Raw genomic sequence first — 12,609 nt, forward strand, 5'->3', positions numbered from 1 at the left:
CTCAGTATCCTACAGTGATATCCTTACCAGCTGTCATTCTAAAATTGAGGCAGAATGCTAAATATCCTCAAATTGGACTTTTAAAATCAACTGGGTTAAGAAAACAACGACCAAAACCAAATAACCTTTAGTCTCTCACACTAACCAAGAACATTTATTGAAAAAAAAAAACTTATTCAGGAGAGTAGCCTTGGCCATCTTCCTCAGTTCCTGTCAAATAACAGAGTGGGTGTCCGTTCTAGCATCTCAGGTGCATGTCTGGAGGAAACCATGGAGTTCTCTGCTCAGATCCGTCTCCCAGTCAAGGCAACCAGAGCCAGGGCTGGCAGACTCTTATCTAAGTGGGCCTGATGCCTTGCATCTGTAAAATGTGTGGTGTTCCCTGAGGAGGAAACTCATTGGTTAGTAAAAAAAAGATAACAGTATTTCTACTTATGCAGAAATACTCAGACACAGGGTACCTGGGGGACTGGGGATAGATTTTTGTCTCCTCCATTTTGTCAGAGAGAAGTCTTCTGCTACAGCTAAGTGCAGAGGGAGTGTACACGTAGCCCAGGGTACCTTTGTGGACTTAGAATACGTTTACCTAGACAATAAAAACACACAAGGGGTTGGTAACAAAGTCTCAACTTAGCAATAAACAGCCAGGGTCTCTTTGTAAAGCAAAGGCAAAAACCAGGGAGAGACTGGGGAAGGAAGGGGACCAATTATGGGCAGGTACTTATTCTGCCAAGTATGGTGCTAATCAGATTATATATTATTTTGTTTAATCCCAAAGGACCAGTGACAGATGCTGTCTCTGCTTACAAGCAAGGAAGTGAAGCATCAGGGTCACATGGTGGGTCAGCCCAGGGCACAGAGTCAGCCTAAGGCCGACAATGCTCAACTGCATGCTGTCTTGGCCCAAATCGTTATCAAACCAACCAAACTCACAGAAAGAAGATGTTCTTATTAGTGTAATGGACAACTATTTACGGTCAGTAAAAGGGGCTGCTAAGTGTTAGACTCTGCCAAGAAATAAAGGAAAGTCGCCAGGGTGTGGTGAGGTACCAGCATGTGGATGCCCAGGCTGCTTCTGAGAACTGTGGAAGCAGGGAAGAAATGGGGAAGTGAGGGATGGAACAGACATCCCTGTGTCTTCCACCTTCGGCCTTTGTTGACAAGCTCAGGCCCATTCATCACCGTGTCCCTGCGTCCCCGAGGCATGAGCTTTTCTGTGCTTATTTATAACTGGCCAACTTTCTGCCTCTGCCCCACCACAGATGGCCATTCCATCTTCGGCTTCTGAGGTGACATCCTTATGCAAGATAGGTCAGATTACAGTGCAAGGTGGCCTCCAGCCTCTGTCCAGTAGGGAAGCCTCTCCTGAGGGGCTGGGGCTGCTGCAGAAGCCTGGCCAAGCAAAAGATGGTCCTGGGAAATCCCCTGGGGGGAGGGGAAGGGGAATTAGATGAACGGAAAGTCACTGGGGGTAGACATCTAAAAACGGAGGCCCTGGGCTAGGCCCGTTTCTTTTAATAGTCACAGAGAGTCCTTCGTGGCTTTCCCCCAGAAGTCAATTTTATCTCTCCAAAGGGCTTTGGGAGAAGTCCTGCTGTTTATAAGGATTAGCACAGAAATAGACATGTCAAGGGTTTACATTTTCTTCTGCTTGCAAGTACAGGCTTTCTTAAAACCTAACTAAATTTTAAACGTATTATAGTCTTCTAAAAACCTTAAAATCTTAAGTGGTGGAAAAGAAGATACAAACTAAAGCAAAACAAAACAACAAAATCTGTTTACGTGTTTCACCCTTGCTCCCACTCCTACAGTCAGTCACTATGAACAGCTTCCTGCACGTGTGTGTGCACGCACACGCACACACGCACGCGCACTCAGTAGACACACCAAATGTACAAGGGCGCCTTCACAGCGTGGGCTTGCCCCTCTCGTCCGGTCTGTAGGCAGGCAGGTAAACAGCTATCTTTAATGATGACTGAGGTTGAGGATGATTTTTAAATGGCCTTTTCCTATTTGATCTCTTTTCTATAAACTACTCTTGCCTTTTGTCCATGTATCTAGGATTTATCGCTTTCATCTACATGGTGTAAGACTCTACATTTTCCCTTTGACTTTCTTTACATGATAGAAACTGTCACTCAGCAGCACTCTTCGTTTTTCCTCGCTGTCAAATCTCCCCGTCTCCCCATCTTCTCTTCACTCTGTCACCTAATCTATACCATTGGCAAACATGCAAACGGACGACGTTCAAGCAGTGTCAACCGCTGGCAGAACCTGTCACCATTCCTACAGGAAGGAAGATTCTCTGAAGAGACTTCTGAGCCCCTCCCTTTGGCTAGCAGACAACAGAAACAATAGAATTGCCCAAGACTCTCACGCGGCAAGAAGGAAAAGGGAAGAGCTTTGGTGCCAGCCAGAGGGGGTCTTGTCTCTTGGAAAGAGATTTACAAGTTGTTGGGCATCGTTGCCGGAGACTGGAGCCAAGGCAGTGCCGATGGGCGGGACACAGCTTGGCCAGGCCACTTCGTGATGCAGACTCCTCACCTCCCAATTGAACCCCCCGATCCCCATTTCAGGCAGGGGTGACACTGGACCCCTATTCCTTTTCTGTGTAGCCACACTGATCACACTCCTTTTCTGCTTTTCGCCGTTGTCTTTGACTGAACTGCTGAGCACAGATGGGTAGCTGACCTCAGCCTGCCGGGGGCTGTCGGGGGCAGACTCTGACAGGCGTTACTTAAGAGCAACGTCTTCCCCTTCATGGCACCTACATTTATGTCACACTTAGAATTTTTCGTAAAGGATAAAACCTTTGCTAGCTTTTCAGAGAATTGAAAAAAAAATTAAAAGTGCCTTATTCATATTATTTCGAATAAATGAATTATACTCGTGGTCAACCCACAGCAGATGCCCAGCTGATGAGGAAGAAGTGCTGCCGCCCACAGATGGTCCGGAGGTAGGTGGAGGTGGAAGCCTCCAGCTGTCAGCGCCCCTGGCCGACACAGGTGGGGACCGAAGCCACATCTTCCAACCCTACGGACAAATGTTCTGATTTCATGGTGCTTTGCAAACCAAAGTCTCCTACTTTCGTGAGTGAGCAGGTCTGAAAATTGAACAGGAGAAATATACCTCTCAAGTGTCAGAGTCAAAACATCAGTTCAAGCCAGCGCGGCTACAGTCTTCATCCCCTGCAAACAAACCAAAAGCAGCTGCGCCCACAGCAACCAAGTGTTGTGATTTTTTTCCCCCTTAGATAAGAAAATAAGGTGTGATTGCCAAAATCTGTCAATGAGGAGTTTCACAAAATGGAGCGTTTGCTTGGTTTTCCTCAGCCCTGCCACAGGCGGCAGACAGGTGAGCTGCAGTCTTTTAAAACTCCGGGACTTTCCTCGTGGAGTGGCTCAGCAGGATTTCCTTCACTCTTTCCATCTTAATGGGCTACTTCTTAAAATACTGTGGAACTTTCCTGCATTCTACTGAAAATAAAACGTTTTTCTCTCTGTGTGTGTTCCTCTCACTGCAAAGGAATGAGGAAAGAAAACCAACTGGGAAGAGAACAGAAGCTCTTTGTGTGTATTTAATAAATGCCGGTTACGCGTGGTTTCCTTGGAGACCTGTGACCACTCCGTTCCTTTCCATACCTCAGGTAAATTTCCTCAAGAAAAGGGGAACAGTGATAAGTGTTTAATAATTACTATTAATAAGGAGAAGTAGCTCACCCTGGCAGCAGGCCTGAGAGCTCACATAGCACTCAGTGTTCTGAAACCCGGAGCAGTTCTGAGACTCGGCCGAGAGCACCTTTGTGGATTTGCTGTTAAGGGGCCGGGTGACAAGTCTATAATCACAGAGCTTGGAAACTGAAGGGAGTCTGGACTCCAAGCCTGATTTTCTGACAAATTCAATGTTATTTTCTGTTTGTCAAGTCTCTCTTTATTTAAAATACTCTTTAACCTTTACTAACCTTAAAAGTAAATAGAAGTAATAGTTAACTTTCAAACGTGCCAAGTATTCTAAAAGCAAGTGACTCCCTCTAGAACCCAGATAGAGAGAAACTCTTCTAACTCAGATTCAAAATCCAAATGCAACAGGAGATAGAAATTTGAACATACAGAGACAAATGAATTAGAAAAACGTCACCAATAAGCTCGGCAAGGTTGTGATACACAAGACAGATGGACATTAAAAAGCATGCATTTCTCTATCAGTGACTACTGGGGGCCAGTAAGCGGGGGAAGAAGAACTGTGGTTGGAATGTAAAATGAAACTTAAAAAAATAAAAAAATAAAAGAATTTCAAATACTATTAAAAACCATAGGTGACAAGATGTGTTGGTGAGGACATAGAGGAGGGGCAACCCTCATATCGGAGCACCTCATTGGTCGGAGTAGAAAACACTGAGGTCGCTTTGGAAAACAGCCCAGTGGCTCCTCTGACTCAGTGGTTATTCCCAGTCTTACACTCAAGAGAAACCAAAGTGTATGTCTGTATGACACTTGAATATAAATGCTTAGACAGCATTAATGCTAACAGCCCCAAAGCACAAACAACCCAGATGTCTATCAAATGGTAAGCTGATACAAATCTAGTATATCTACACAGTAAAACACATGACAATGACTAAAGTGAAGATGCTAGATACGAACAAACCATGGTTATGATAATTCAGACACAAGAAGCCATATATTGTCAGACTGTTTCTATGAAATGTCCAGAACAGGCAAAACCATACAGAGAGTAAACAGATAGTTTCTAGGAGGAAGAAATGGAAGATTAACGCTAATGGCTGCAGTAATCTCAAAAACTCTACAAAACTAGATAGTGGCTGTAAAAATTTGTAAATGTAAACACCACTAAATTGTATACTTTAAGAGAATAACTTTAATGCTGTACAAATATATGATCTCAATAAAATAGGAGCAAAATTTAAAAACAAATGACAACTTGGGTGAAAATATTTACAACATATATTATGGATACCGGGATCAATATTGTAATATGTAAAGAGCCTTTAATAGATATGAAAGGCTAGATCAAAAATCCTGTTTATAAATTGGCAAGTGATATAAGTCACACAAAACGACAATTCACAGAAAGAATTAGAGTGCCTTTAACATATGAAAAGATATTCCACTCCAGTTTTAAAAATAGAAATGCAAATTTAAGCTATATAGAAATGTCATTTCTCACCCATCAGATTGGAACTAACTTGAAAGCCTGACAATACACTTTGTTGAAATAGGCTATGGGGAAACTGGTATTCTTATACAATGTCTAGAAATACCAATGGCATGGGCCCCTTAAAGGCGACTCTGAAAAATAGCACACTAAAAATAAGAGAAAAATAGCAATCCATTTTGCAATAATATACAACCACCAAAACATACTGGACTTAATCTAGGGGCCTCACTCTATGGTGCTTTGAATGAGAAGGGCCCCAGAGGCCTGTATGTTTGACACTCAGTTTGGGAAAGGATTAGGAGGTGTGGCCTTGTTGGAGGAAGTGTGTCACTGGTGGTGGGCTTTAAGGTTTCAAAAGCCAATGCCATTCCCAGTTATGTCTCTCTGTCACATGCTTGATATGTATTTGTTACTTATTTAGTGGGGAGAAAGTGAGGGCTACTCCTAATAGCAGGTGGCAACTGATAAAGGCAGTAGGAACGATAAAACAGAAAAGCAGTGTTCTATGACTATCATTGTTAAGAATGTATTAGGAAAGAGTTATCAGTAGATGCTAGACCCAGAGAGATATTTGACAGAGAGCAGACTATAGAAAGCTAACTAGGGGAAAGAAAGAAAACAGTTACTGCACCGTGGGGAAACTATGTAACAACACAACAGGGTGATGAAGTCATCCATCTAGACAGATGCGCACTGTCTGAGTCTGTCCTTGGCCCCTCCAAGGCATCCCTTTGACCACGTGCATATATACATGTGTGTGTGTTTATAGGGATTTCCATATAGACAGATGGGGAAACAAATATAGGAAATACTATAAATGGTGACTACGGTCTCACAAACAAGAGGCACCAGCAAATTCATTTCCCACTCATGCAGCGCCCAGGTCTCCTGAGAGTGAAAAACCCTGACATTCTGCAGTCACATTCGTATGGGATTCCCTGTCCTGGCTCATACTCTGAGACACATGCATTTCTGTACGTCAGTGGTTACTCCAGTCCCTCACAGACTATTAGGTTTCCCTTCTCAAGTAAAAAACCCACACTGGCATGTCTACCACACTGTAAAACAATGTAACCAACTGCTCAGCTTTAACTAGCATATCTCGGTTGTATTTAAGCACACAAGCCTTTTCTAGAAAGACCCAGGGACGCCAGGGGTGCGCTAGCACACTGTGGAACGAGGCTCAGCGATGCCTCTCTATACTGAACTCAAATCTTTGCATGCACACTGCCAATACCAGGTCTTGTAGAAGCCACTCTCATCCCAGTGAGTTTTGCCACAAGTTGTGGCCCTTGCTGAATTAATCCGAACATGGTATCACTTGATAGATTACTTTTGAGTTTTAGAAATCAGTAAACAAAGGAAAAAAAGTCAGTGCTTTGCATGAAAAAGTTTAAGGAATAATATTTGAAAAGCAACTTATGAACTCTATGACATGAACACGCTAAAGAAAAACTTCACACGATCATATCAGGCTCAGGCAGGGAAAGAGGAATCAGATGGGTAGGGAGGACTGTTATGGCAGCTAAGCTGCTCTGTATGGTTCTACACTGTCAGGGCCCATGGCCCCAACATAAAAACCATTTTTCCCTAACTGGACCGGTACGGAGGCACGGGGCATAATGAGACACAGTTCACACATCAATATCGGAAAAACATCTCAAGCTTCATCCATTCCTGAAGATCTACCCGCGTTTATTATTCAAACACCTTTTATCCCCCAGGTAAACCAAGGTGGAAACTCATTGATATTCTCTTTCCAGGGGGACACGGGACTACAGAAACACCTGCAACTTAAGTCACCAGCTTGGAATCAACACCTCTCCCCAGGTGATCTATATATTAACAAAAAGAGAAGGAGCCATACATCCTGAGTCTTTGTTAGGTGGCTAGCTTGTCTGGCAGGATTGCAGCTGCTAGTGCCCAAAGCATGTAAACCAGTTCCTTAAAAACTCTCCTTCTCTCTCCCTCACTCTCTCCCCCTCCCTCCTTTGTTATACATTCTATTTGCAGTAAATGTACACATTCTATTTTTTTTTGGAGAACCCAGAATGACGCACATGCCAAGGAGTCTCACAATGACAAATGGAATAAAACTATCAATGCACCTTTAAATGTCTACAGGCAAAGGTTTTAGACTGTAAATCAGAGGTCGAGTGGTGGGCCGGAGAGATGACTTAGCAGTTATATATTGCTCTTGCAGAGGACCTAAGTTTTGTTCCCAGGACCCATGCCAGGTGGTTCACAATTGCCTATAATTCGAGATCCCAGGGCTACATACCTCTGGCTTCCAAAGGCACACACACACACACACATATACACACACATACACACACACATACACATACACACACACATAACACACATACACACACACGTGCACACACACAGAGACGCACATACACGTTATTTAAAAAAAAATAAGAATTATATCTTCTTTTCCCCTTCCAAATGTACCAGTCAGTTTAGTAGCATAAACTCTAAAGGAACTAATAAAGATAAAGAGACTTCATGTGGGAACACTACTTGATTCTACATGTCATGTGAGAAATAGTCCCAGGCTGTCCGTGGAACACACAGCCAGCAGTAGGGGCCAGTACCCTGCACTCACCTGCTTTGCTCTCTAATAAGAAAACATCTGTTAAACAGCTCTGCTGGCCAAGTGTTTTAATTATCTTCAGCAAAAAACAGGGCCAGGCCTTTTCAGAGCTGCCATGGTTCTTGTGTCTAGCACAGTGTTGGTGGCTGACTAGTGGATGGCACCTTACCCGTGAGAAATGATTGACAGCAGCATCGTGGAATCCCAGGGCTTGCTCCACACCTGCCAGTTCCCTTAGCACTGGTACACACTCGAAACTGTTTTCATCCTTGATGGTCTCAGTATATTCCAAAGCCTTTTGATAGTAGGGCAAAGCTTCTTTCAATCTTTTCTGACCTTGATACACCCTAAAAAAAAATAAATCAAACAAAACAAAACCAAAACACAGAGGATTATTTCGAAATGAGTTACCATTCTAACTCTACTTGGCCTGATGGGATTTGCCTCTCGGACCCTGGAGTCCAGGTTTGTTTTCTGGAAAGCTAAGCTTTTCCTCCAGAAAGAAGTGGAGCAAGATGGTCAGGAGGGTTGATTCTGAACTGACCGGAAAGGCTTAAGTACTGGCTTCCCATTTACCAGAGTCATGACTTTTAACCACCTGTAAGCATCTTCCTCACCTATAAACTAAGAGCAACAACAGCATTATGAATATTAAATTAGCTCATAGTCATGAAAATAGCTAGTAGGGTCTCAACACCTAGTAAGAGCTCTGTAGGTGTTTTAAAGAAATACAGTGTTTCAGTGATGACGATCATATAAGACGCTGAGCTTCTGATAACTGATCTGTTTAAAAATTGTTGGACAATTTGGACAACTTATGGTGCTGGACAAAGGGGTGCATGCCTTTAATCCCAGCACTAGAGAAGCAGAGGCAGGAGGATCTCTGTAAATTCAAGGACAGCCTGGTCTATATGGTGAGCTCCAGGATAGCCAGAGCTCTATTGTGCAAGCATGAGGTCTTGAGTTTGGACCCCAGCACCCAAGTGGAAAATCAAAGACAGTGCGCACACTCTTAACCCAAGAACTCCAAGGCAGAACAGAAGGTTACTGGAGATCCTGTGTCAAGGGAATATGACAGAGAGTGAAAAGGCAGAGGCAGGGGTGAGGGAGAGGTGGAGGGAGGGAAATATTTTTTCTAGTATTGGTGATGATATGATATATTAACTTTGGAGAGGTTATAATTGAATAAGAACTCCCCTGTACCAAGATGACACACAAATATGGACACACACACACACCCAACACTAACCCTGCTGGTAGCACAGGGATTTATCTTGAAGAGATATTCAGCATGACAGGAGAAACAGACAAGAATTTTTACCTTAGTTTTGCTATACCAATAGGGGAAAGTACAAAGTACTTCAATCCCACCATCAGGGAACAGTGATTGCAGGTCACAGTAAGAGTATACTGTAGAATGCCAGAGAGCCATTGAAGTGACTGCTGAACCTCATTAACCAGACATACAAGCATTTCATGCTCTTTTATAAAACAGCAGGTTTTGAAGCTATTCTGTGTATCAGCTGCCACGTGAGAGATTCTTATAGCTAATCTATAAGGCACAACAACACAGTGAGATGTCACAGAGACGGTCATGAGGATGTTAGTGATCGTTCTCACTGAGCAACTGAATTGTGAATGGTTTACTATTCTTGCTTATGATTTTTAAATTTCCCAAAGTCTCTTCTATATAACTGCTAGCTCTCGCTATATATAAAATGCTAGCTTAACGTTAGAAGTAGAGGTGACAATAAAAAGTCTTAGTTTCTCAGGACAATGACATGTCCCTATAAGCTGGTGAGCAAGCAGGATAAGGGACATTTACAATATTAGTCTTCAAAATATTAAGACTATTAGAAACGTTTCATGGAATAACTTTAGGTCCAATGTTATTTTTTTTTTTTTATGTATGCCATGTGCTCTAACTGCATGTACACCTGCAGGCCAGAAGAGGGCATCGGATCCCATTATAGATGGTTGTGAGCCACCAGGTGGTTGCTGAGAATTGAATTCAGGACCTCTGGCAGAGCATCCAGTGCTCTTAACTGCTGAGCCACCTCTCCAACCCAGGTCCAAAGTTCTTAATGAAAGACATGGATCCCTCCTATGTTGCTTTCCACCTGGCCGTTTTAGTCCAGAAGATGCTTCAGCTCCCATGGCATGGGTGAACAGACACAAGGAGCCTCGCACCTTAGGTGAGGGAAGTGCCTCTTCTGTGAGACACACGTGGTGGAACAGAAAAGGCAGGTGAATTAGTCACGGTAAAAACAAACTCCTAGTGCTGGGGGTGCGACTCAATGGTAGCGCCTGTCTAGCATCCCCAAGGCCCTGGGTTTGATCCCCAGCCACTCACACAAATAAGGATTAAACAATAACAAAAACTCCTGGGCCCTGGACTAGCACAAGGAAGGCAGAAGGGACGAACTGCGTTCCAGGGTGCATACAACACCTGCAACCCACAAATAACAGTGCCAGAAGATGAAGATGCGACTAAGCCAGGTGTGACGGCACACACCTTTAATTCCAACACGTGGGAGGCAGAGGCAGGTATATCTCGATGAGTTAGAGGCCAGCCTGGTCTATATAGCAATTTTCAGGTCAGTTAAGGCAACACAGCAAGACTCTTGTCTCAAAAAAAAATGTGAATAGATAGTTCACAGGACAGAAATACCAAATGTTTAGGAAACCTGAAGAGATGCTCTATCTCAGGATCAGGGAAAGCAATCACAGTATTTGCATCTGATAAGTAGCTGGGCAACATTAAATGTTGGCAAAGCTGGGGAGTAACATGAATTCATGCACCCTGCTATCGAGGACATAAATAACAGGAGGGAAGTGTGGGACTCGGTAAGGCTGAGGGCGGGGATGCTCCCCACAGAGGCAGCTGTCCTCCCTTCAGACACTTCAGACATGACTGTGCATATGTGTCTGGGGAGACATGGTAATGACCATGTAAATAGTGCTCATAGAAGGTCTACGTCAGGCAAAGCTCAAAGGAAAATCACCCAAAATGAAGAGATTAGAATAATCAATGTGGATACATCTCAAAACGTATGGGGATTGTTATCAGGGGGTAAAAAAGCAAGCTACAGATTGAAACATAAACACAAAGTCTGAAATAGAAAAGGAAACACATATACTCAGCTATACACATACACGATCTAAAAAAAAAAAAAACACTCAGCTTAATAAGGTAAATACCTACAGGGATTGTGGCGAACACCTGGCAGGTTTCCATTTGTAAGACTTTCTATTGTGTGTGTCCCCATGCACAGGACAGTCTGGATAACACTGTCTACAGTTTGTGTGCCTCAAATACTTTATTAAAGACAAACTAGAACAACAGTCTGTTGACCAGTGTGTCTCAGAAGGAAGCCTTTTCTGTCGCCCTGTGAAGTCGGTGGTGCCTACTATTACAGGGTCTCACCACCAGACACAGGCAGAAATGGGGCTCCCATGCTAATGCACCCGCAGAGCGCTCTGAAACTCAAAGGCAAAGGGTAAAGCACACTCGTGCGAGATTCACCAAGTGGTTACTAAAAAGGAACCTGAAGGAGTATTATATCAAGGACCAGCTGAGCGATGGTCTTCCTCTATCTGCAACTCACTTATGCAGCAGTTGGTGTTGGGTAACCTTAACTCCGGTTCGCCTATGTGACCTGTGGGGCAGCAATGTTTTTTCCGATCCCTTTCTATCTGTTGTGGGGAACGTTTGGGGATTTACCATCTACTGTGTTTGTGGTGCGCTCGGTAGCTCGAGGAAACACCAGACAAATGGAAAGACAGAGAATTCTGAACAACAGAATGCAACAGTGTGCTTGGCAGGTTCACAACTTATACCATGGCGTATTTTATTGAATGAAAATATATCCCCAGTCACATGACATCCACATGACATCTAATGCAGGGATGCCCACTCGCTCCGTGCACGCTCAACAAAGCAGGCTCCTTTCGGGTTACTCAAGCTGCAGAGTCTGCTCTTAGAAGTTCTGGGGTTTGGTGAGAATGCTGCGCTTCCGTGTGGGAACAATATGATGAGTACCCAGTCTTCAGAGAGCACAAGTGGGGGTTCCAAGAGTCCACACTTGAAAAGATTTGCATCTGCGCCCCTTTCCACACATGGCGGAGGGTTGCTGTTGATTACATGGCCAGAATTCCAGTCGGCACTAGTGAATTACTCTGAACTGTGCACAGCAGCCCGGGCACTGATCTGAAAGAGCAGGCTCTAGTCAGGGAGTGGTGTGCACTCCTTTAATTCCAGCACTCAGGAGGCAGAGGCAGGCAGATTCCTGTGAGCTCCAGGCCAACTTCTTCTACACAGTGAGTTCCAGGGCATCCAGAACTACATAGTAAGACCCTGTCTCAAAACAAACAAACAGAAGAAGGAAGGAAGGAAGGAAGGAAGGAAGGAAGGAAGGAAGGAAGGAAGGAAAGAGCAAGCAGGTTCTGTCTGGCTACTTCCCCACGGTGTGACTTGGGAGATGCCATTTTTGGCCTTAGCTCCTATGCAAATGGGAATATAAGAGTATCCATCCACCTTGTGGTAAGGACTGAGGGTGAAATAAATAATGTATTCAAGAACTTTCCACAGAAGGTATCAGTAACTTTTATTGTGCCTTTTATTCTCTTCTCCTCTTCTCTCTCCTCCCCTCCCCTCCCCTCTCCTCTTCTCTCCCCTGCCATCCCCTCCTCTCTCCTCCATATTGTCTTGTTCCTCTCTTTTTAAGGGACCACCATGTGTGTAGTCTAGCACCCACTTAATCCTTGCAGCCACTTTCTGAGATCCTGTTCTTTGTGTAGTGGCCATGGAGGAGAGTGAGACACACAGGAGG

At 44.0% G+C, this 12,609-nt stretch overlaps 1 protein-coding gene across 1 annotated transcript in view; it reads right to left on the reverse strand.

Annotated features, from left to right (window-relative positions):
- Positions 1 to 12,609, reverse strand: part of Ttc23 (tetratricopeptide repeat domain 23) — a 65,117-nt gene that overhangs the window by 32,280 nt on the left and 20,228 nt on the right. Inside the window, exon 6 of the mRNA XM_026784432.1 lies at positions 7,947 to 8,124. Within this exon, the coding sequence (XP_026640233.1) occupies positions 7,947 to 8,124 (178 nt within the window). The remainder of the gene's footprint in view (positions 1 to 7,946; positions 8,125 to 12,609) is intronic.

This window comes from Microtus ochrogaster, chromosome 22 (genome assembly GCF_000317375.1).
Source record: "Microtus ochrogaster isolate Prairie Vole_2 chromosome 22, MicOch1.0, whole genome shotgun sequence".
NCBI lineage: Eukaryota > Metazoa > Chordata > Mammalia > Rodentia > Cricetidae > Microtus > Microtus ochrogaster.